The sequence below is a fragment of the Erpetoichthys calabaricus genome, chromosome 1 (genome assembly GCF_900747795.2).
Source record: "Erpetoichthys calabaricus chromosome 1, fErpCal1.3, whole genome shotgun sequence".
Classification (NCBI taxonomy): domain Eukaryota; kingdom Metazoa; phylum Chordata; class Cladistia; order Polypteriformes; family Polypteridae; genus Erpetoichthys; species Erpetoichthys calabaricus.
Window position 1 is genome coordinate 155,906,786 of NC_041394.2, and position 26,947 is coordinate 155,933,732.

Here is a 26,947-nt window from a genome sequence, read left to right on the forward strand (position 1 = left end):
CAGCCCCTTTAAGCCCAACAAGATGTTTAAGCCGCAACAGCAATATCTCATGGTCAATAGTGTCAAAGGCAGTAGACAGGTCAAGGAGGACAAGGACTGCAGCGCCACCAGAGTCAGTAATAATAGAGATGTCATTGAATACTTTCAGGAAGGCCATCTCAACACCATGATAACGACTAAAGCCAGATTGGTAGATCTCAAATAAATTATTGGAGTTAAGGTGATCAACCAATTGATTATAAATAATTCTTTCAAATATTTTAGCCAGAAATGGCAATTCGGAAATCGGGCTCGAAAATTGGCTAAAACTTCAGGATCAATTCTGCCTTTTTTAGACATGGACGCACCGCAGCATGTTTAAAGAAAGAGGGCACAACCCCCTCACTAATAGAACCATTGATAATGGCTAGTAAAGATGGACCCAAAACATCAAAGGCTTCCACTAAGAGGCATGATGGTACAATATCAAGAGGGCTGAGAGTAGATTTAAGGGTGTCAATAGTACTTTTTAACTGTGAAAGTGAGACAAGATCAAAAGACTCCAAGACAATGCCATGATTAACAGTAGGAAGTTCATAGCCAGTTGGAACAATACCACAGCGGATTGTATCAATTTTACTGACAAAGAATGAAAGAAACTGCTCACATGAAAGAACAGTACTATTTAATCCGGTCACAGAATGAGGGTGAATGGCCGCATTAATTGAATAAAATAAGAGCCTGGAATTCTTAGAATGACGGGACACTAAATCAGTGAAGAAATCATGTTTAGCTTTCTTAACTGCAATCTGGAAGTTGAAAACAGAAATCCTAAAAATCTGTTTAGAAACAATCAGTCCATCTTTTTTCCAATGCTGTTCCGCAGTTCGACAGGCACAGCGTAGCGGTCACGTAGTTTAATTTAGCCAGGGAGCAGGTCTTCCCTTATTACAGCGTATCTTGAGCGGAGCAATTGAGTCTAAAACCGTTTTACAAGAAGAATTAAATTCTAAGACAGAATCATTGATACCAGCATATTGGACATGTACATCAAGACTAGAGAATATGGTTTTAAAATCGGATATAATAGAAGAATTTAAAAAGCGAGAACAGCATGGAGCACAACTAGCAGTAGGAACATCAATAGTAATATTCAAATCCATCATTATAGAAAAGTAAGCAGTAAAAGAAACATCACATAAATCAATATTATTAACTGAAATATCATGTGTAAAAATGAGTTCAAGGGTGTGACAGAGAGAGTGAGTTGGCATATTAATATGCTGGATAAAATCAAATGAGTCCAATAGTGATAAAAAATCATTAACCAAAGGTTTCAATTGACAACAAACATGAATGTTAAAATCACCAACAACAAATACTTTGTCATGGGAGAAGGTAATATCAGCCAGGAGATCAGAGAACTCAGAAATGAAGATATCATTAATTACAGGAGGTCTATAAACCACAGCAAACAACAAAGAAGGGGAGCTGCACACTTCAAAAAGTTGCCGGTCGAAGCTACTAAATGGACCCCTTGTAAGGCTCCGACACAAGAACATACTTTTAAAAACAGTGGCAATGCCCCCACCACAACGAGTCAGCCAAGGAGAGTTTAAAAATGAATAACCTGATGGTACCAAGTCAGGAAAACATGGAGTCACCATTTACAATCCAGGTCTCAGTGATGAAAAATAAATCCAGTTTATTTGAGGTAATAAAGTTGTGCAGAATAAAAGTTTTATTAGACACTGATTTCACATTCAAAAGAGCAGCCTTGATAGAAGTAGAAGAGCTTGCTGCAGGACGAGCATGGGTTAGCGCGCGAAGATTAGCAGCGTTTACTCCCCGAGAGCTTGAGATGGAGAAATTAAATCCAGTATCCAGCGCCCATGGACCAGGGATGGAGTCCTGTGCAGGAGAAGATGGATCATAGACAACCCGCAGGCATCGGGAATCCAAGCTCTGGGACTTGAGTCGGAGTTGTTTAACAGCAATACCGGCTCTTCTTCCATGGCGGCGGCAGGTGCGTTTGCGTCTCCGAGAAGCATTCAGCTCAATGATACAGGTGAACACTGGAGTCCAGGTGAAAATGTCAGGAGATGAATAAAACAAAGGCAGAGGTTTACATAATACGGAGGAGATGAAAATTGAGAGGAAAGCAAGCAAGAAAATATGTTAAGTAAAGAATCATGATCATACGACAGTGGCCGTTGAGATAAACTAATACATAAAAACAAAGTTAAAACAGATTAGCAAGACGAGAAGACCGCCAGCCACACCAGTCTGCGCCATCTTAGTCAATGTAAACATGTAAAATGTAAAGATGAAGATAGATAGTCCAGAGATCCGCATGTTGAATGGAAATGTAAAGGTAGTCCTACCGGTAGTTCCTGAAATGGTGAAGACGGGTTCAGGAGCGCTCCTTTCTTTGCAGGATGGCAATGAATCCACTTACAGTACTCATTAACACAGGCAGACGGCAGACAATCCAGACCTCAACCATGAAATGATCCAGGACAAAACGAATAAAGTACAGGTAACCCAACAGAAGGCAGGCAGAGAGACAGGAACTTGAAACACAAATTACAAAAAACTTTTTTTTCTTTTGGTCACCGGTCCCCTTTTTAAAAGCCACGCTGACATCCTTTCACCCCAGCAGCCCCTGCACCCTCAGCAGAAGACCAATCGAAGCCACTGCAGGGACTGCTGGGAGTTACAGTTTCAAATTCTAGTACAGTACGCTCTCGGATTGGCTACTTTCACCATCCCAAGCCGCGTTTTCCTCTATGGTTGCTTTCTGTTCTCTCTTCAGTGCAGTATTGCCACGAAAAAAAACATAACAAATTGCGGAGGATATTTGCGGTTTCCGCTAACAATTATTAGTTAGGTTCTAAGGAAAAATATGCTAACGACTGCGTCTGCGAACCCTGAGCCACGTATTTGTTGGGGTCTACTGTATAATGTGTGAAACTTTAGTTCATATATCAAATAAATATGTGTGCTTTTATTCAAGAATATAAACAAAGGAAAAAAAATTGATTTACATGTGGCTGTCAATGAGTTAAAAACCCAAGCTCAAATGTCAGTCAACAGGCTCATTGACAGTCGACAGGAAGTTTATATGTATTCTTCAATAGTGCAGAGGTAAGAACCACTGCCTTATAACCTGAAGGTCCCGGGTTCGAAACTGGGCGCTTTGCGTTTTGAGTAGTAAGCTGCTATTATTATTAATACTATAAAAAGTTTCTGCTTTAGGTTTGTGTTCAGCATTTCTTGCCTCGCATTTGATTTCATCCTACACTTACCCAAATCTTTGTAGACACGGAACACACATGAAATGCATGTATTTCAAATAATGATATACTGTATTATTTATCCTATACAACTCCAGGAACCTCACACGCAGATAAGGAGCTTTGGCTTGAGCCGGGAGAAACTTTTTTGCCCAAGCTGAACTGCCAGTGCTGATCGACACATTTACAAAACAAAAGATGCTGCTGGAGAGGCGCAAAGGGATTATGAGTTTTTTCATAGGCTTCAGGAATTCTAGTGTTAAAAAATGCAAATCTATCAAACATGCAACCAGACACCACATGGAGACATCAGTTGAAGTTCAGGAGTGTCCAACTACCATCATGGTTTTATTCTAACCTCTGTCTTAATTAATTAGCAAAAAATTGGTCTCTAACTTTTGCCTTCATTTTAATTGACTTGCTACTTAAAACTCACACCGCTTAATTTGTTTTCTTTTGTTTTTTTTTTTTTTTTAAATACAGCAGCTAAACAATTATGAGATACAAAATGAGCCAACACATTACCAGCTAACCTGTGCCCATCATGCAATATCATGCAATAAGAGAGGTGATGGTCTCAGTATTAACAATCTACTCAGGTCAGCGAAATATTGACTGTGCTCTTGAAAAAGAAAATCAACAGTTTAGGAAAAGTCTTGTGAGGCAGAATGAGAACACCAACAAACCATGGAACTAAATAAAAGGTTTAATCAACAGCAAGAATAAGCTTCAAATTTAGAAATTGGTTGGAGTTTCAATCTTAGCTGGTGATCTGTTGGCTCACTTCACATTTCAGATTTGTCTGGCTCTCATTTAAGAGCCAATTAAGAGGACTGAGTGTTAAAAGACAGGGCAATTGAAAAGAAGTCTCTTGACAGCAGAAATTGGTCACTGAAATTGGTAAGAAGGTAAACCTGCCGCCACTGTAGCCCACCAGGATACGAGTGGGACAACACTGAGTTAAACAAGCACAAACTTCTTTGGGACATGAGAAGACAGCAGAATGTGTATTAACTAAAAAGTTGTCATGCTATCCAGTTATGATAAACAAGCTGGTATTTATTGATCACTGCTCAATGTATTTTGAAAATGTGATTAAATTACGACTGACTGGCACTTGAGTATATTGGTAATTTTAAATTCAGTGTGACTGTAGTGCATTTTAACATATTCATCAGTAATGAAATTTACCAAAAGTATTCTTGTACAGTACATCTGGACATGAGATACACAACTAGCATTAGAGGTCTTTCACAGCAGCATTCTGAAAGCATATAGAGTCATGTGCTGATTTACAGTCAAATGACCTGAGACCATTCATACTTACAGCATGAGGGTCATAGGAAAATGACATATGCCCTTTGGTTATCATGTACCTGCAGCAGCAATACCAGCCACAGAATGATACCCTCAGAAGCGGTGAGAGAAGTAATGGTGTAGCTGCAGAAGTAGCAGTCACTCGCCTGTCACCTTTCCTGTACTGATGATGTATGCAACAAATGGCCACAGCTTAGCAATATGTACAATAATAAAATAAGAATAAATCATTGAGCTCACAGAGTTCCAGTCCTTGGGAGTACTGACAGGACATGCCACACAGTTTTTTCAAATTGCATCTCTTGCGGCTTGCACGTCTTTTTTTGTTTATTAACTTTTTCCTTCCATCAAGAAGACAAATGCTTTTTAAATAGTAATAAATATTTTGTTACTAGCCAACCCGCAGCGTAGCATATGCCACATAATTATTTATGGATGGATGAACACTTCCTGAAAGACACAGTTGTCCAAATGGGGTGGGTTTGAGGATACACCCTCCTCCCGCGTCATGGGATACGCACGACCGTGTCCACCCTCGCAAACTGTTTTACATGATGCATACAGCGGTTCCCATCCGCAACAAACATGCTTCTTCTTAGATGGTCCTGCAGGAACAGGGAAAACCTTTGTCTACAAAAACCTGATTCATACCATACTAAGAGCATAGTGTTTTTGTTGGCTTGCTTGCCTGACTGTTACCAGCATTCATCGCAATGTACTGGAGTGTAAAACTATCACAGCTGCTACCTTACAAACTGTCCTTATTTCCCGGATTTCCCTGACCCCATCAGATTCAAATCTGCCTTTTACTTTTACACGCAGACAATTTCCTGACCCCATCAGATTCAAATTTGCCTTTTACTTTTACATGCAGAGAATTTCCTGTTAGATTAGCCTTTGCAATGACAATTAATAAGGCACAGGGCCAAAGTTTCAAAAAGATATGCCTCTATCTGCCAACTCTAAGACCATGGGATACGCACGACAGAGCCCCGCCCGCCAACTCTAACCCTCCTCCCATGTCATGGGATACGCACTACAGAGCCCCGCCCGCCAACTCTAACCCTCCTCCCACATCATGGGATACGCACGACAGAGCCCCACCCGCCAACTCTAACCCTCCTCCCGCGTCCACCCTCGCTCTCGAGGCATGCACACTGCCTGCTCATGTGCCCGCACGCAACACCTCACACCAAACACCGCCTCAGTTGCTTTCGTCTCTGCTACAGTCCACATGCACCTCTGAGCCACGTTGACTTTTCATTGTTCTTTTCGGTTCCGGCTGTTTTTCTATATATAATCCACCAAGTCGCCCGACCATGGGATACGAATGACAGAGCCCCGCCCGCCAACTCTAACCCTCCTCCCACGTCCACCCTCGCTCTCGAGGCACTGCTTGCTCATGTGCCCGCCCCCAACACCTCACCAAACACATCCTCACTTGCTGTGAGTTGGCGGGCGTGGCTCTGTCATGCGTATCCCATGATCTCTGTCTTGCGTGCCATGGTCGGCTGCTTAGTGAATTATATATATAGATTATTATTTGACAGGGTCTTACAGGTTTCCTGGTTCTTGGGGGGACCTTTAAGGTTTGTTTTGATCCACGCTGCTCTACGTTGCCAGTTCTTATGCATTCAGCCCGCACCACCTTCCCCTACATAGACCTGCCATGTGGATGCAGAGAAAATCTTTACAGAATAACCAATACTATATCTCTTTTCACATTTGCTTTGCTTAACTGAAAGATATATCCAAGGCATGCAGGTATACATGGGATAATTGCTTTTCATTTAATCAGGAGGAATGTAGTACTTTTTCAATGAGCAGGTAAAGGTATCAACAAATTTATCCATGTTTTAACATCTCGCTCTCAGATACAGCTACAATTTTATAGTTTGTTTCTCTTTCTTGCCATTATTAGCTGACAAATTCCCAGACAGTCTGCACTGAAATAATGTGTGGTAGCACAGCAAGGTCACGTAAGTCTCTGCAGAAATATGCAGGGCACATTCAAGATTGATGTCTATACACACTCATATCAGATTTGGAGAACTTTTGGAATAACCAGCACAAATCAAAAACAGGAAACTAAAAGCATTTTGGTAGTCTTTGTACTGAAGACAGAACTCTTGGCCAACAAATGACAAGAAGAGGAGGGTCTTCAATTCAAAAGTCATTCCCAAATGGCTTTAGTTTACAGTTTAGGATGTGTATGCCAAGTTTTCTAGAAGTAATTATTTAAAAGTATTTTAAATGCACAGTTTGAGCATACCACTGGATAACAGATATGTGGATTATGTGACACTAGTAATGTGAGATTTTTTTTTTCTTTTTTCCATGGAATTTTTCACATTGTTTACCATTGTGCACTGGATCACTATTGGCTTCTATTATGTCAAATACTTTTTTCTCTACTTTCTGCATGAAAACACCAGATACATTTTTTTCCCTCATTAACCACTACAAAGTACATGGTATAAGTAGCATATAAAGAACGTATTATTTTTGGGTGGAGTATTCATTTACTCCTAGCTCTTACAATAGATGGGTTAAGAAAAACAGGTATTCACTATTTTGTAATCTATTATCAAAGAACGAAGGATGAGTGTATTTAAGAACAACATATGGAGAAAAGGAAACAAATGGATGCTGTCAGTTTATTTTTATTTCACAAGAGCTCTGTAAAGAAGATCTGGTCGCCACACTATAATTAAAAAAACAAAAAAAAAAAAGCTGTGCAAACAAAACCAACCAAGACTGCATAGGAACTAAGTGTCTAGCTCTGACAGGCAAAGAAATTAAACCTCCTTAGTTCTGAAAAGAAAAGGCATTGAGGGATTTAAGCCAGGCCAGGCCTTACATATTCTCAAAGACATTGATGAAACTGATTCAGCACAAATCTTTTAGTTTAATTAAAATGGATCCAGCATAATTAAATTCCTATGAACTAAAGTTTAAAAACAAATAATAAACAAGCATAAACATCCAATAGCTCATTGCAGTATTTATCCTACCAGAAAAAGATCACAAAAAAGGAAATATCTGCAATGGTTTCAGAGTTATCAATTATAAAAGAAAAGGCATAAAGAACCTAAAGACAGTCCAGTTAATAACAATTTCATGACACATATTGTAAAAAATATACTGCAGCACATAACTATTTTGGAATAGTATTTTTCCCTCCCATGTTAAAAACTCAAATATCTTGTGTAATACCTGCATTTCAAGGACTCCAGACAATTTCTAAAATAATTATTTCAACAGAAACCAAAAACTCACAAAAAATGATGCAAACATACCAAATAAATAAATAATCAATCTAAGACAAAATATAAAGGAAATTATACCAAAAAAACATTACCTGCTGAGAGGCAGCAATCTGCAGCTGAGTATTAGCTGGAAGGGACAGGGTATTTGAATGCTGCTGGCTGGAAATCTGGGGCTGTTTAAGAGCAAGAATGTTACATAAAAATATTAAATTATTTTAATGATGCATAATCTGACATATAGTCTTCAAATATATCTTTACTTACATTAACTGTGATATGGAATAATATAAACAAATATTCATTAAATATACAGTCTCTTCTGACATATAGAAAATTACAAATACACACACACGCTGACCACATATAGAGGTCATCCTTAATTTATGTGACATTTATGTTTCTATAAATGCAGTGTAACAGGAATTACTTGCATGTCACAGCTGCATGTGTAGATTTAATTATTCATATGCAATGCATACAAACACCACAATAACCTTTCTGGAGAAGAACCATCTCATTTCATTCATTCAATCAGGCATTTTCTTAACTCATTTATTCAATTACATGGTTATTATAGTTGATAAGGATGGGTGCGTGAATCTTGCTCCCCAATTTTCTGCAGTTAATATTTTTTACATTACTTATTATACGATCTACCATTTTTTTAAATCTTGTGATAATCTGTTCAACAGAAACCAAAATTAATGTACTTTAATCTAGATCTGTGACAGGGCTGTGAGCGAAAGAGGTAGAGTCTTATCACTTGGAAGGGATGAGGCAAAGTAAAAATGCAATTTGTGGAATTCTGGTGCATAGCATTCCGACATGCTGTTAAAGAACTCTTGTTTTTATCTACTATACTTCAAAAGGTATCAAAGAAATTGAGAACTGGTATAGTTACTGCCAAAAAAGAGTTTCAAAGACAAAAACAAATGTGTATATATGATTTTAGAATAAACGGGGAAAAAAAGTTTATATATACAAACGCACGCTCATACACACACACATCATATACAGTGGGGCAAAAAAGTATTTAGTCAGCCACCAATTGTGCAAGTTCTCCCACTTAAAAAGATGAGAGAGGCCTGTAATTTTCATCATAGGTATACCTCAACTATGAGAGACAAAATGAGGGAAAAAAAATCCAGAAAATCACATTGTCTGATTTTTAAAGAATTTATTTGCAAATTATGGTGGAAAATAAGTATTTGGTCACCTACAAACAAGCAAGATTTCTGGCTCTCACAGAGCTGTAACTTCTTCTGTAAGAGGCTCCTCTGTCCTCCACTCATTACCTGTATTAATGGCACCTGTTTGAAGTCGTTATCAATATAAAAGACACCTGTCCACAACCTCAAACAGTCACACTCCAAACTCCACTATGGCCAAGACCAAAGAGCTGTCAAAGGACACCAGAAACAAAATTGTAGACCTGCACTAGGCTGGGAAGACAGAATCTGCAATAGGTAAGCAGCTTGGTATGAAGAAATCAACTGTGGGAGCAATTATTAGAAAATGGAAGACATACAAGACCACTGATAATCTCCCTCGATCTGGGGCTCCACGCAAGATCTCACCCCGTGGGGTCAAAATGATCACAAGAACGGTGAGAAAAAATCCCAGAACCACACGGGGGGACCTAGTGAATGACCTGGGACCAAAGTAACAAAGGCTACCATCAGTAACACACTACACCGCCAGGGACTCAAATCCTACAGTGCCAGAGGTGTCCCCCTGCTTAAGCCAGTACATGTGCAGGCCCGTCTGAAGTTTGCTAGAGAGCATTTGGATGATGCAGAAGAGGATTGGGAGAATGTCATATGGTCAGATGAAAAAACTCTACTCGTCGTGTTTGGAGGAGAAAGAATGCTGAGTTACATCCAAAGAACGCCATACCTACTGTAAAGCATGGGGGTGGAAACATCATGCTTTGGGGCTGTTTTTCTGCAAAGGGACCAGGACGACTGATCCGTGTAAAGGAAAGAATGAATGGGGCCATGTATCGTCAGATTTTGAGTGAAAACCTCCTTCCATCAGCAAGGGCACTGAAGATGAAACGTGGCTGGGTCTTTCATCATGACAATGATCCCAAACACACCGCCCGGGTAACGAAGGAGTGGCTTCGTAAGAAGCATTTCAAGGTCCTGGAGTGGCTTAGCCAGTCTCCAGATCTCAACCCCATAGAAAATCTTTGGAGGAAGTTGAAAGTCCGTGTTGCCCAGCGACAGCCCCAAAACATCACTGCTCTAGAGGAGATCTGCATGGAGGAATGGGCCAAAATACCAGCAACAGTGTGTGAAAACCTTGTGAAGACTTACAGAAAACGTTTGACCTCTATCATTGCCAACAAAGGGTATATAACAAAGTATTGAGATGAACTTTTGTTATTGACCAAATAATTTTTTTTCCACCATAATTTGCAAATAAATTCTTCAAAAATCAGACAATGTGATTTTCTGGAAAAATTTTTTCTCATTTTGTCTCTCATAGTTGAGGTATACCTGTGATGAAAATTACAGACCTCTCATCTTTTTAAGTGGGAGAACTTGCACAATTGGTGGCTGACTAAATACTTTTTTGCCCCACTGTACATATTGTGGATCACATGACAGAAGCTCAAGATCACAATGGCACTTGAGGATGTCTTGTCATCCTGAGGGTTTAGATAGGACCTCCAGGTATCTATTACAAAAGACAACGGAACGAACATTGTCAAGGCTGTGTCGCTGAAAATTGGACCCTCTTTCGGACATAGATCGCACCTAGCATTTGGTAAGTGAATGTTATTAGTTAATTAATTTACTGTTGTGAATATTCTTTGTATTGTGCTGCTTAGATTAAATTTTCAGTACTAACATAATATGCCACGACCAAGTTGCTTCTTCTACAACTGTTAATCAATAATAAATTAATATTTTTTTATTGCTACATAAAGAGCTGGAAGAGGTAGCAGAATTGAAAGAGCTACAGGTGTTAATGTTTATATATATATAAAAAAAAAAAAAAAAACTTGGGAGGGATCTGGCAGCAGCTCAAGAGAAGTTTTAATCTAGCCAAAACATAAACTGATTACAGAATTTCCAGCAAGATTGGGTGCCCATCATACAATGGAGTGCTGGAGAAGTTGTGTCCACATGGCAACACACTGACATCCTTGAGTATGTCCACAATGCTCCAGATCCACTGGTTAGTTTCACAGATGTATTGCCAGAGGAATCACATGTCAGTATATCACATGTGAAGCCTGTGCACCACCTGCTTAGTGAAGAGGTCCTGCAGCCACAGATAAGGACTCAGAACTCACAAACATTAAAACTACTGTCATCAGCTGCTTCAATTACGAATATGATGACACTGCTATTGATGACATTCTGGACATATCATCCCTCTTTGATCCTCGTTTCAAAATATGCTATGTCAAACTAGAGAGCTGGGGCTGAAATAATGCAAGAAAGCCAGAGCACTTTTGCTATTAGACTGCATAGCTCTGTCAGTACAATAGACACAGAAAGGGTTTTTAGTACAGGAGGAAACACTGTCACCTGCAAAAGAGCTCCAACCAGACCTGAGACAGTGAATATGCGAGTCTTTTTAGCAAGAAACCTGTAGTGTACAAGAGAAAATGTGTGCTGCTTTTATAGGAAGAAAAAAAAAGTCCCAAATTATTTGAGATATTGTTCTCCCTGAGATTCTTAAGTGATAGATAATACAGGTAGATGTTTATTGCAGCGACTAATGCATATTTGGTTTGCATTGTGTTATGTTTGCTATTTAACATATTTGCACACTGCTTTTCTACATTGATACATTTCCTTGTTAGTTTGAGCTACTGCAAGTGCAATCATTCTGAAAACTTGAAAATCAAAAACATTGTAGAATTTAAGGAAATGTTAAATGCATATAGTTAGTGCTTTTTCTTAAAAATAAATCTGATCTGCTTACTAATATTTTTTATTTTAACTTGTTTATTCAGAATATATTAGGATAGACACTCTTTAAAAATGGAAACAGTAATATGAATCTATATCATGATAATTGTCGAAATGGATAGATACAGAACTCTATATATATATATATATATATATATAATATATTATATATATATATATATATATATATATATATATATATATATACATACACACACACACACACCACTTCAACATTAAGCGCAAATGTACTTAAATGAACACATATCTAAACACAAAAAGATACAAGAAATAAGTAAAACATACTGTATATACAGTACGTTATTTAAATATGATTTCCATTCTACTATTGATGCAACTGTTTCTATGTTGCTTGCATTTCATTCGTAATATTAGCACATCATGGGAATTAATGTGCATTTTACGGGTAATATATCTAGAAGAAAGATTATTACAGCAGTAACCTCTAGAACATTTCTGGCAAGAAATGATATCTACAGTGCTACAGTGTAATTGCACCACTGCTTGTGCTGAGCTTACCTTTCTCTTCCAGTTAAGAATAATGAAGAAAGCAAAGAGGGGTAAAGAGGGGACAGAAAAACAACAAGCTAACAATTGCAAGGAAGGGACAAAAATTGTATTATTATAAACCTATTATTTACGTTCACAGGACTGGGACTAATTAGTTCAGAACTAATATCCTAAGGGTTATACTGAATTTAGACTTTACCATAGAAGCAAATTCAACAGTGTTCAGATTGGTAAAGTACCAAATATTCCAGTTTATATTATATGTTTGAGAGTCAGCACGTGTTTTTAAATTTGTATGTTTGTTTTAATGATTTCCAACCAGAATCACTTCTTTAATAAATGCTGGATTTCATCTGCCTCTCTGAGTATTAACCAGCAGATTCAGAGCACATTATGCTTTAAAACTGTATGGCGAATAGTTTTTACTCTTTTTACTTTAAATGAACTACTGTGTTGAAGCTTATGCTCAAAGAACTAGAAAACATTAATCAAATACAGGCTAAACTAGTTTTTGAGGTACTCATAAATCCTACATCACCTGCTTAATTGAGAATTAATGTAAGTGTGAAACTGCAAGCACCAAAGGTCAGACAGTTACATAGTCTTTGATATTTTATGCCTGCCTACATTAATTTTAAACATACAGAACCTAAATTCAGATTGAATGCTGTTTAAAGAGTACATAATTAAACATTTATTCAAATAAGGAAGAATTTTTAAGTGAATGGATATACAAATACACAAACACATTACCTTTTAAGGTGGCCTAACTACAGTATATGCATCTACAGGTGTACCCAGAGAGGCCAATAAAATAAATGCTTTAAAAAAACAACTTTTTCACTTAGTAGAGAGTATTTGTTTTATGAAATGAGGGCATATTTCACACTTATCTACAGTGTGTTAAAGAAACAAATGCATTAATTCTTTAAAATAAGTTTTGAGAATAATTTGTCAAAAATTACTCAGATGGAAAGGGCTAAAACTTAGACAAACTGAAGGTAGAACTGAAAGATATTTTGAAAACTTTTTAAGTACCAAAGAAAGGCAATGAGCCATAGGAGATTCAGTGAATCTACTATCCTTTGCAACAGCTTGATTTAAGGATGAATTTGTAGCCCAGGAACCTTCCAAGACATGACGTTGAGACATTAGTCCACCTGAATCAGCAGAATGTAGAAGTAACATAGATGACTGACTAGAATGTGAAGCAGTAAAGTTTTGGTGGCCTACACCGAAATAACTGTGAGGCATTGGTTGAGCATATGACACATCTCCAAGAGTTCCAGAAAAAACTCCATGAGGTGGTGGGGACATAAACTCTCCTGTGTCTGAGGAGGTAAACTGTGATGAGTCACTGGAAAGTTCTGGGCTGTGATCTATGATACCATGCAGCAATACATTTCCTGGTGGTAAAGGAAGCTCTGGACTTGTGTAGTTATATTGCTCCTCTGTAACAGGCTGCAGTCGACTACAATGCCCATTGCTTTGAGCAGACTGGGAAGAATCCTCTAAATTGAAATCCGTGGAACCTCGTCGACTTCTGTACATTCTTTGGGGAGATGTAAAGCCAGTATTTTCCATTGGCATGTTGTGAACATGGAATTCAAAAACAGAGCTACCTCCACTGCTTATGTTGTCATCTGTGGATGTTAATACAGGTGGTGCTGAATGTGGGAAGGAAATGTGTTGATACCAAAGGTTTCCATCTGTGGAAGTGGGATTTGTAGATCCAGAGCACAGAGAAGCGGGCAGAAAAGGAGTTACAGTGCTGTGATCCAACTGCATACTTTGTACCTTAGGTGGATGAAAAGTTTGGTCAAATTGAGGAAAGTCACAATTAAGGCCTCCAGAAGGATGCACTTGCTGGTTAAGACTAATTTGCTTTAATGGATGAACTGTCAGATTTATGCCATACTTATCCGGAACTGCCTGAACACCTCTCGTCATCATGGCAGAATGAGTAAATCTCTGCATAGTGTCATCATGAATTACAAGATCTGTTCTTTGCATTTTATTCAGGTTATCAGATGACACATTGTTTTGTATGTGAACAGGTTCTGTTACCGACCAATGTGGGCCTATTCCAGGCATAATAAGCAGAGATTCTGAAGTTCTTTTCACATTTTCACCACCAAATGAATGAAGAGAGTAGCCAAGATTCCAGGAAGCTGGTTGGAACTGTCTGTTGTGAGCTTCTAAGAAGGATGTGCTTTTCCGCCTCTGGTTAATAGCCATTTTGGGAGGACAAGCAGGAGGCGGAGAGAAGGAGATAGGCCTGTCCGGAAAAATGACCTGGGTATCTGAGAATGCAGGGGCTCCCCTGTATGGGTGCATCGTAGTCTGTGGCTGCATTAATATGAACAAGATAAGTTTTTTAAAAGAAAACAAAAGACAACATTTCCACATGAAAAGCCTGTCAATTCTACAGATGTAGACATTATAGAATGAAGGTTTTCCTACAGGAGTGAGTGCCACAAAAACACAACAAAATACACATAAAAGATGTAAGAATCAAAGTGTTATTAAATACAGTTACTGCACACAGTATAATTTTGAAAATGGAAAAACTGCTTTATATTTTCAGTTATATTTGAATAATTTCATGTTAAAAAAGTTATGCTAATATACAATACTTATTAAAACAAATCAAAATCTAATGCATTTCTGTAAATGTCTGTTTATGTAAGTCATAGTTAAAGTAAAAAACAAATAAGTCCTATTCTTCACTGTGAAATTTTAAGCTTTTCAAATTATTCCTTTGACTGTCCTCAATATACAATTAGTTGTATGGGGAACGAGACCTTTTTTCAATTGGGTGCAAACTGCCTGAATTTCAAATAATGAGAAACATTCATAATATGTCAATTACACTGATATAATATCAATGTTATATTTTATAAGACCATGACATACATCAATTTCTCTGTTCTATAACTATATTAAACTTGTTGCTAATGTATGGACCATTGTTATGCAGCATTACAATGATAGCTGAAGGGTAAATTTAGACATTAATTTTTATTACTTAAAGTTTTCTTTATCTAAGAGTTAAATTTGTCTGATTGAGTCCACTGCACTTCCAATTATTAATACATGTAAGTAAAAAATTAATTATGTAATATGAGCTATAAAGTGAGGTATAAAGAATCCCAATAAAATCATTCATAAAAATACAAGCAATTTTATAATTTCTTAAGTAAACCTGAAAAGCAGATTTTTCCAGTATAAACTAATGTAGCGTGCAGACTGTATTTAATGTGAACTCAGGGCTCCAAATGATCTTATCAATGGGACAGCAAATAACTAAAACTTTTCTTTTATCATAAAGCAATATTATTGCTCTTAGCTCTGACTTGTTCCACTACTACACTATTACTATAATTATATAGGTAGTGGTCTAAGTCTGTTTATGATTAAGGATCACATCTTATAAGAATTAAGCAATACCTGGCTGGGTCTTATCAATATTATATATAGATAAAGATTTTCTGATTTTGAAGACAGATTTTTCTAAATAAAAAACAAAAAAAAATCACCAATATCACATATGTAGCTTAGTGACTAAAGTGCAGGCTTATTTCCCATCATTTACATATTATGTGACCATATGCAGGTCTCTTAACCAGTCACAAAACTAAGAATAAAGCATCAGCTAAAACTGCAAAGGTAAGGAAAGGCAAAAGGTTTTATAGGAGACACAGCCCACTTTCGAAAGGTCCCATTACAAATTAAACATCAAGTATGTATTTTTAATGGGTAATTACGTATAAACCAAAAAAAATGCTTTTCATTATAATGAATGCCCAGTAATCATCTTTATATGCATATTTTTATTTGTGGAAAACAAAAAAGAAGACCACATAAAACTAAAACAAATTTTACTTTGGTCAAATCCATGGGTATTAAATTCCATTTAGAACAACTAAAGTTAAAAAATTAAACTCACTGTGCGATCTTGAGCCATTATATGCGTAAATCCCTAGCATTAACACTGTACAAATAGTGGAGCTTCTCTCAGGTTGTGTTTTTTTTTTTTTTTTTTACTCTCCCTTCACACAGATTTAGGCACTAGGGGTATGACTGAACACAGTTAGAAAAAAAAAAAAGAAGAGTACACCAGGTAAGCCAAAATGTGTTTTCAATTAAATAAAACAAAGCCATGTATTTTAATGCATTCTTGTTTCATCATGGCACTGGAGAGCAGAGACATGTTGCTTGTTGGTCAGACATGTAAGTAAGAACTTCACTGTACTGTATATTATTACTAACACTCCTACTTTTCTTCCTCCACATCTCTCACAATATTTGTTTTTAAGTTAATTTGCTGTCCCTTGATAGACATTATATGGAGACACTGATCACTTAACCTGTGCTGTACACAGACAAACATACAGGGCTGGCAAGGAGTGCTGGGAGACTGGCTCTCCGCTGCTGGCGTGGAAGGGCTGAGCGTATGGGTAGGACACATTCCAGTGCTTTAGAAAGCCTTCCAGCAAAGGTTTCTTCAGATGTACTTCTGAGGCATGGTGAAAGGGGAACAGAGGAAGGTGCAGGAGGTGGAGTAGAGGGTCGCTTGAATGGACAAGACAGGACAGGGATGGCAGAAAGATGAGGCACACAAACCGACATGCTACGACCACGGCGATGCTGGAGGAATGGAAACAAAACACCAATGAATCCAACAAATGAGAAAAGAAAACAGAACACTCTTTGGTGTACTGTGATAATTAAAACAGAATGCACTCAAGTTTCGGATGGTATCTGACAACAAGGTGAAATGCTTTACAAAATATGTTAAAAGATGCATTAAGTGATGAGATGGGAAAGTTTACACTTCTCTATGTTAGTTTCAGAGACTACAAGATAGGAGCTTGTAAGCATCAGAACATTAATTCTTTGGACAGACGAAGAGTCTTGTGAAGAAAAGAGCACAAAAAAAAATTACTGAGGTAGAATTTATTTCGGTTTCTCTATTAATCTAATAAAGATTTAAAAGATTTTTTTTTTTTTTTTGCTTTAAATTACTTATACCAAATATCCAGGCACAACTAGTGCCACAGTAAGGACTAAGGTGGTTATATAAATATATATGACAAGCAAAGGGAAGAAAGCTTATCTAAGTATATTCTTTTTAAAAACCAATGGATATACAACAGTTTGAGGTGACAATACAGGTCCTAAAAAGTGTTATGTGTCTGCTACGCAAGTCGAAGCTTCTCATTTAAGCTAGTATTAGTCTTGAAATATATGGTATGTAGGCTATCTTAGAATATTTTGCAGAGATTAATGAAAACTCGGAACATTAATGGACACAACAGCGATGCACTATACAAACAATATTACAGTATAAAGTAATGAATCATTTTCTTTTCACCACTTAATTTCCAATGAATTTAACATAATGACTAAACTAAAAAATTAAACACTCTCCCACATGTTGTTTCGAACTGCACAATACGTATTAGTAGCCCTTGTGCATGCTATCTGTTGAGTTAATTCCTCAGTGTTATGTACAGTATTCTACAATGTATAAAGGGCAAATATGATCAAACCTAGTAATACTTGCTTTGCTTTATAGTGGTTTTCAAATTATAAATAATGTTGAATAGTATATAAGAAAATAAAAGTTAATTATATTTTGAGAAGCACCACTGGAGTGACCATTTGTCTATGAACTGTAGTACAGTTAAGGGAAATTATGTTAACAGAAAATATATTTGTCAATTGGCAACTATCTCCAACATTGTCTGTATTTTGAATTATTTTGTGGATACATTTTTGGCTAAGTGCAAAAGCTTAATCATTGGCAATGGGTGTGTGTTCAGTATTTAATTATCTCTAGGAGCTATAATAACTATAGCAGTCATTTAAAACTATACTGCAAGCTCTACTATGAAGCACTGTGTGTACAGCACAGCAGCTTAAAATGAAATATGCTGTGCTGATCACACATCACAGGGATAGAAAGAACAATATAAAGGTTGGTTAGTATTGTGCATTCTCAATAACCATCAGAAACAGATCTATAACATAAAACCAATAACAAAAAGGGGAGGGGGAAGTGTTCCTATCCAGTAAAAAATCAAATTTTAAAAGATGCACATTTCTAATTTAAAAACTGGCCACTTTTTTTTTTTCAAAAGAACACACAGAAAATCATATTCAAAATAACGAATGCACTACATTAAAAAACAGTAAAATGGGGTTACATTTTACATAAATTTAAGAAAGGATTAAACAAGGATGCAAGGACGGGTTTTGTTGCATTAAGCAATGCTCGATTGAAAAGTGAGAAGAGTTGGGACTACATATTGCATGCATCATTCTATAATGATATTAAAACCACAGAAACATGTGGTATCCAAAAATACCATCCTGATTTTAATAAGATTTTGACAAGATATTGTTTGGTTTAAAACACTGTAGTATATTCAGTCTTTCCTCGTAAACTATGTCATCAATAATACAAGTCTTGAAGTTAAAAACAGCAAATATAAAGAATTTCTACATCTAAGAACTACTATGCAAAACTAGGAATCTAACATTTTGTTCTTTCATTTAAAGATGACCAGATTTATTATTTTTGTAATTCCCAATGATATTCTATATTGTTTTAACTTTCCTCAAAGAATAAGAAACCAAAAAAAAAAGCATCAGAAACATATTTGTGGAACATTTATATGTATATTTTCCAGATCTATAAAACCTAAACCTACTAAAAATGTAATGCTCTTTCACTTAATGATTTAACACTCCTGAAGACAATTAGTACTCAACAGTTCAAACCAGAAGATGTGTTATAATAAAAGGTGTGAGAAAAACAAAAAAAAATTAAATATGAGTCTCCAAAATTAACACCTGTACTATGGAGCACACATATAGTACCTGTGGTAAAAATCAGTACAAACAAAATAAAATCTGCCCAAAATAACTGAACGGATTTTTTAATTTACTAAAAATGAACCTCTCTTAAGTTACAAGTTTTGCACTTCACTTGTATATAACTTCTTACCAATTTATATTATAAAAACATACAAATTTTTAATTCTTTTTTATTTCATTCTAATGTATCATTTGAGGTCTTGGGAGAGTGACATTCCTGGGTGACTAACAATTTTGGCAGGGTGCACCTGTGGTTTTAGGAAGGACAGTGAATTCTAGGAGAGGAAGGGTGTGTGCTGCTTACTGTTCATTCACTCTACATTACTCACCCTAACAGTTGTTTGCTGGCTAGCTCATTCCTAATTGCTGGTTCATGATAAGCCAATCTTGGCATTTCTTATTGATGAGTCAACTATATTACACAGAGAGGCAACAGGTGGGAACGAAGACCAAATGCAGTACTTTTTGCCTGGAGGAGTGTTAAAACTTCACTAAAAATTCGATATGCTTTCCTAAAGAAATCATATTACTTTGAGTGGCTGGACTTACCACTACTGGCTGCTGTAATAATGATGATGACATTGTTCCCAACTGGGATTGCTGGACAGATGTTGATGTGCATCCTGGGACTTGACTAGGTAGAACTGGATCAGGTGGCGAACCATAAGATAAATTTTGCTGACTAAGATGAGACTCTGAATAAATAGATGAGCCCTGTCCACTGTCAACTGTACCATCAGCTGAGGAAACAATAAAACATTTTTACTATTAATGCTATTCTTCTTATTAGTTACTTTTTAAACAGCACTTTTTAAACAAACTACAGGTATGCACGCTCTTCTGATTAGTAGTTGGTGTTTAACACAGCAATTTGCAAGATATTATGCTTTCATTTTAACTTAGCAGCATTTAAAAATGTCATCTAACTGCTTCCTCTGAATTTTGTGAATTTAAAATGCACTAGAAATCATAAGACTAATAATATTTACGATAAGACAATTAAAAACAAGTCTTTTAGATGAATAAACACATGAACAAATTAGCTCAAAGCTATTAACTAGCCAATCTGTAATATTTTTAATGAGAAAAGTAAAATGTTTCATCTTTAAAACAAAAAAATTGAGCAAACTTAAACCACAACTTCCTTATCTTAGATGTAAAAAATGATTTTTTATATCATTATCTGTTTCATGTTAAACTAATGCAACATACCAGATGCAGTAGTATTACTTATCAAATTAAAAATATCCTGCCACTGATGATAAACAGATTAAAAAAAAAAACAAACTAATAACTTTACAAAAACTGTATGTCACCAGACTAACAAAACAGCATACATGCAACTGAAACACCAGCTTGCTGGTAAAGAAGTTGCTGGTGCTGGTCAGCTTCTGGCTCCTCTGGCTCCACCTGAGCTGGCAGGCCTGCTGAGATAGTAGCAGTGGTCGAGGTAGTGACTGTGCTTGAAACGGTGGCAGATACATTTGCCTGCTGGCCCTGTGCAGACTGGGTAGAACTTGTGTGTCCCAGCTGATTCTGGAGTTCCACTTGTTGCTCCTCTTGTTTTCTCTTTTCTTGTTCCTCACGTACTAACTGACGCTGCTCTCGTTTACGCTTAATGAGCGAAACACGATCCTTAATTGCTTTTGCCATGGTCTTGTGATCACCTTCACACACATATCCAGACTCAACCTGGGAAAAAACAAAGAAAATAAAACAAGGTAAATGGATGCCAAAAATGCTTTCTTCTTCTTCAAAATTATTTTGAACACCATGAATAAAATGAATTTGACACATCCTTATTTATTAGAATATCCCATACTACAATCACTTAAAAAAATTATTTCACTTTTAAAAAAGACAGAAAAGTCCCAGGACTGCCATACTTTACAGTTTGTGATTATTTTGAGTGCACGCTTTTTCCAAAATAAAAATTTACCACTGGAGAAAGAAAACAAAGAGGTTATCTCAAGATAACACTTGGATGAAATCAAGGCACCCTCTTCCCACACTTGCATAGAAACAGCAATGAAAAAGCATGCATAAACAACTAGCCTTAACAGGAAGTTATGGGTAAATTAAATCAATATTAAGCATAGGTAAATTTTATATATCAAAATATTTTCTTTAAAGCACAATATGCAATGGTGCGATAGACTAACAAAAATCCAAGTCAAAAATTGAAATCATAGGCTGATCCAACTTGGGTGAATTTTATCACGGCAACTCATAATGATTCAGTAGCGTGTATGGTCACCAGGTGCCTGTATGCACTCCCGACAACATATGGGCATGTTACTGATGAGACCTGGATGGTATCCTTGTTGGGAGGATCTTCTCCCAGATTTGGATCAGGACATCAGTGAGCTTCTGGACACTATGAGATGCTATTTGGCAGCGTTGCATGCACCAATACATAAAGGTGGGAACTGGGGGACATGCGAGAGAGTCAATCGCATCAAGACCTTCATCATCCAGGAACTACCTACACACAGTGGCAACATGAGGCTGGCCATTTTCCTGCACCAGGAGGAACCCAGGGCTGTGAGCACAGGTCGTTGGGCCCTCATGCAGATCATTTCTGGCAGTTAGTCAGAAACATGCATACGATTAGCCAGCTGGAGGTCACTCTGTAAGGCTCCAGCATTGCTCCTCCTCAAACAAAGGAGAAGATACCAGTCCTGTTGCCATGTTGATGTTCTCCTACTGCCCACCTCTCCTCATGAAACAGCCTGTATCTCCTACATGCTCTCGAGACTGAGGTGGGAGACACAACAAACCTTTTTGCGATGGCACTTAAGGATGTGCCATCCTGGAGGAGTGGGATTCCCTGAGCAGTAGTGAAAACGACAATAGCAAAATGCAAAACTAGAGAAGAATCAGTCAGGAAGGATAAGGACAATCATTTGTGGTCACCACCTGCAAAACCATTCCCTTTTTGAGGTTTATCTTTCTGTTGCCTCTCCAGTGCACCTGTTGTCATTTTCATTTGTACCAAAGCAGGTGAAGTTGATTCACAATTCCTTATGCTTCCTAACTGGACAGATTGATATCCCTGAAGCTTAACTGATTTGGTGTTAGACTGTGATGATTAAGTCTTCCCTTAAGTTTTTCTGAGCAGTGCATTATGACTTTTTACACACTTATAAATTTAACAACATAGACAACATTAAAAGAACCACACCTAGAAAAGTGGGGTAGTTCTTATCAGGAAAATCCTGAGTTTATTACTTATAAGGCAGATAAAGCTTTAGCATTAACAAGCAGTTCATATTAAAATGTGTCTACCTACCATCTCTTGTGCAACATCCTCTGGGACATCCCTTTCTAGGTCAAAAGAAAACTCAATGGCTTCATTATCCTTATACTTTCCCTTCAGCTTTTTAATATCTTCTATTCTAAGCCAAAGTTTAATGGCAATCTTTTCTCCATCATCCTCCTCTGCAAGTTCCACACGGACACCAGTCTCTTCCTGAAAGAAGGCGTGATTCAAAAGGTCCTTGATAGCATATCTATAAGAAAACAAATAATATTTCAAGCCCTGTGATAAATAATGAATGGTCTGTTGTGAACACTTCTTTAAAAGAAAAAATTTCCACCTTTGCAAGACATTTGCTTAAAATGAGTAAACATATTGAATGTGTTAATTTCCTTACACAGATTGACTACTTCCCTGTTTACAACCAGTTTCTGTTATGCCTCCAACTCTGATAGGTTAAGCTTTGATTCACTGTGAAGATGAATGTAATTAAGGTGGTTCAAACAGTGGAAAGATGAATATAACACATCCTGATAATGCTATTGCTTCTTTTCATTCTTCAAACCAATTAATTGATTAAACACACAAACTAAAGCAGCAAGTACCAATCTGTGATATTCAGAGCAAAGAAAATAAACATTTGAAAACAAATTAAGAACCACAATGTATGAAACAGACTCAGTTAAAATTTGGAACTAGGTTTTAAGGTCAGATTAAATTATTTTTATTTGCCATTGTTTATTTGCTCTATGACAGTGTAATATTGCCCAAGTAGTACTTCAGGGGGTGCAGTAACACAGTCTGTTCAAACTGCTTTAAGTTAGAGGGTTTGTAAGTTTTTAAGTACAGAAGTTGAGACACCTGTGCATATTGTTTGCTGTAACAATTTACTTTAATTAATGCAGAGTATCTGTAGGTTGTAACCTATTAGTTGTTCCCTGGAGAAGGCCCATTTGTAATATTGTGAAATTTAATTTTTATTCAGCTTTTGCCAACGAAAAATTTAAATTTAAACTTCTGGCGGTTTACTGCTTACTTTTTCACTATTGTAAGTCATTCATTGCATTTTAGCTTAATAAATCTTAATAAATCTGAAGAATCTCTCTCTGGATCGGTTTGCAGCTGAGTGTGAAGAGGCTGGGATGGGAATCAGCACCTCCAAATCCGAGACCATGGTCCTCAGCCGAAAAAGGGTGGAATGCCCTCTCAGGGTTGGGAGCGAGATCCTGCCCCAAGTGGAGGAGTTCAAGTATCTCGGGATCTTGTTCACGAGTGAGGGAAGAATGGAGTGTGAGATCGACAGGCAGTGATGTGGGCTCTACATCGGACTGTCGTGGTGAAAAAGGAGCTGAGCCGCAAGGCAAAGCTCTCAATTTACCAGTCGATCTACGTTCCTACCCTCACCTATGGTCATGAGCTATGGGTTGTGACCGAAAGAACGAGATCGCGAATACAAACGGCTGAAATGAGTTTCCTCCGCAGGGTGTCTGGGTTTTCCCTTAAAGATAGGGCGAGAAGCTCAGTCATCCGGGAGGGGCTCAGAGTAGAGCCGCTGCTCCTCCGCATCGAGAGGAGTCAGATAAGGTGGCTCAGGCATCTGAACAGGATGCCTCCTGGACACCTCCCTGGTGAGGTGTTCCGGGCACGTCTAACCGGGAGGAGGCCCCGGGGAAGACCCAGGACACGCTGGAGGGACTATGTCTCTCGACTGGCCTGGGAACACCTTGGGATTCTCCCGGAAGAGCTAGAAGAAGTGGCCGGGGAGAGGGAAGTCTGGGTATCTCTACTCAAGCTGCTGCCCCCGCAACCCGATCTCTGATAAGCGGAAGAGGATGGATGGATGGAAATCTGAAGAAAAACTGCAAAAAACGGGGTGTTCTGAAACAATATAAAATTAAATATCAAGACAATTCAGATGTAATTAACAGTAGAACTGCCAAAACCTACAAAAAAAACTCGTAAACCCACCCCACCTTAAATCCGCTCACACCTCTCTGTCAGTGTCTTTTGTGTTGTGTGTTGATAAGCCCAAGCAGCCTGCTATATCCCACCCATCAAAGCAGAAAAGGCAAAAAGCTCTCCCAGCTCAAGCCTTGTTAATCTGGGAGTAAGATACTTAGAGCTGTATAGGGTAAATAATATATCATTATTTGGAACACATGCATTTCATGTGTGTTCCGAGTCTATAAAGATCTATACAAGTGTAGGATGACAGCAAATGCAAGAAATGTTGAACACATACCTAAAAGACAAACTTTTTTCATGTTTTAATACTAACGTCAAAATTTTGACATTAAGTGTATAATGTGTGAAGAGTGAAGTCCAAATATGAAATAAGCACTTTCACAAAAGGTACAAATATAACAAAACAAGTGCGCTTTTATGCAAGATTATAACCGATGAAAAAGAAATCGGGTTGGTGTAGTTTGTTGTCACGACTTCTTTAGTAGTACAGCGGTACGAACTGCTGACTAATATTCAAAGGTCGCGGGTTTCAGCCTTCCTGCTCCCTAAAATAAACGTTTTGAGTAGTGAGCTGCTCTTATTATTACTATTATACAATAAAAACATACATTTGATTTGAGTCTGTAACAGCTGGTGTAAATGTATGGTACTTGTAAAGGTTAGCATTTTGTTTCTTTATTCAGTTTTATTCTCTCAGTAGTGTTTCATGCTTGCTCCAATATGATACTGCTGTTTTCAAATAAAGATGTGCTGTAACAGAAGTGAACTCAGATGAGGGTACTACATCAGAGAAAGAGAACAGAAGCCCTCCCCACAAGAAACATCCACTAACATATAAGAACAACGCAGCTGCACCATGCGTAAAAGCGAAACATGCCACCGTTTGGATGCAGCAAGAGGTCTGGAGTCATCTTGCCAGTCAGTCTGCCCCACACCTGTCCTTCAATGAAACAGCACAGCTTACAGAGCTTGCCAACATATCATTCAACGTCCTGTTTGTGATTATGTTCTGTGATGGTCTTTACATAAGAGAGACTAAGACTAAGTCAGTATGATCAGGGGTGGGGGGGGAGGAGGTGTATCGTTTAATTAATGTGCATATGTCCTTCTTAAGTTGGCATATGCTGGGTTTATGTCCAAGTGTCTGTTGATGGCGTTTTCATCTGATAGCCAAGACTCGGCCAACTCTCTGGCGCTTTTTGTACTGGCCTTAAATTTTACTTTTACGTTGTCCCAGTTGAATGTGTGTCCTGTCGATTTAGTATGTGCATATATCAAAGATAGTGCGTATTTTCTTCTGACGGCGTTGCGATGTTCCTGTACACGTGTTGAGATTTTTTTTTGACGTTTGTCCTATGTATACAGCTGAGCAAGAATTGCATGGAATACTATAAACTGCGTTTCGTGTTTCGGCTGTCGATTTCTTGTTTTTAGCATTAAACAGGACCATGCGCAGATTGTTGGTGGGTTTATGTGCTATTTTGATGCCCCACTTGGTCAGGGTGCGTGCTGTGCCTTCTGACACATTATGGTGATACGGGAGTGAATGCCAGGTGGGGTGGGGATTCTGATTTACGTCAATTGTATGCTGATTCCTTTGGCGTCTGCTGTGTAGACTCCGATTAATGAATGATTTTGAGTATCTGTTCGAGGTGAAAAGTTGAAACAGATAGCGTCTCTCATTAATTTTTGTTTCCTTGGTATTACAATGCGTGTGGACTCGTTTAAATAGGGTTTTCACGCAGCTCCGTTTATGAGATACCGGGTGGTTGCTGGCGTAGTGTAGGATCTTGTCTGCGTAGCATTGTTTGCGGTAAACACTTGTTTTTTTTTTATATATATATATATATATATATATATATATATATATATATATATATTCTTATATATATCTATACATATTAATAAAAGGCAAAGCCCTCACTGACTCACTGACTGACTCATCACTAATTCTCGAACTTTCCGTGTAGGTGGAAGGCTGAAATTTGGCAGGCTCATTCCTTACAGCTTACTTACAAAAATTAGGCAGGTTTCATTTCGAAATTCTACGTGTAATGGTCATAACTGGAACCTGTTTTTTGTCCATATACTCTAATGGAGAAGGCAGAGTCACGTATCACGTCATCACGCCTCCTACGTAATCACGTGAACTAAAAACAAGGAAGAGATGTACAGCACGAGTCAAACGTGGGAACGAAGGTAAATGACGTTAATTTTTGAGTGTCTTTTAATACTGTGTAAGCATACATATTAACAATTGTGCAATTAAACGTGTGCATTTACGGGGTGATTTCTCAGGCTTAAAAGCTTGCCTTTTATTAAAGAGGTAAATACAAACTGTTATCATTCTGAAGGGCACAAACCATGTTAGATTTCATGCTCAAGAGTAAACTCAGCACACAGCTTGGTCATATTACAACCGGTTCATTTTCCTCAGTTTAAAAAGGTTTACTTTTCTTCTTAATAAACACACACACACACACACACACACACACACACACACACACACACACACAC

At 37.6% G+C, this 26,947-nt stretch overlaps 1 protein-coding gene across 9 annotated transcripts in view; it reads right to left on the bottom strand.

Moving 5' to 3' along the window:
* Positions 1-26,947, bottom strand: part of wnk1b (WNK lysine deficient protein kinase 1b) — a 293,364-nt gene that overhangs the window by 155,214 nt on the left and 111,203 nt on the right. For 7 of the 9 annotated variants that reach the window (XM_051920252.1, XM_051920244.1, XM_051920239.1 and 4 more), the window contains exons 7-11: positions 22,499-22,718; positions 20,544-20,898; positions 19,756-19,946; positions 13,360-14,670; positions 7,954-8,034 (exon numbers count right to left, since the gene is read on the bottom strand). In XM_051920252.1, coding sequence (XP_051776212.1) covers positions 7,954-8,034; positions 13,360-14,670; positions 19,756-19,946; positions 20,544-20,898; positions 22,499-22,718 — 2,158 coding nt within the window. The remainder of the gene's footprint in view (positions 1-7,953; positions 8,035-13,359; positions 14,671-19,755; positions 19,947-20,543; positions 20,899-22,498; positions 22,719-26,947) is intronic. The other 2 variants (XM_051920259.1, XM_051920255.1) reach the window with 1 other exon arrangement.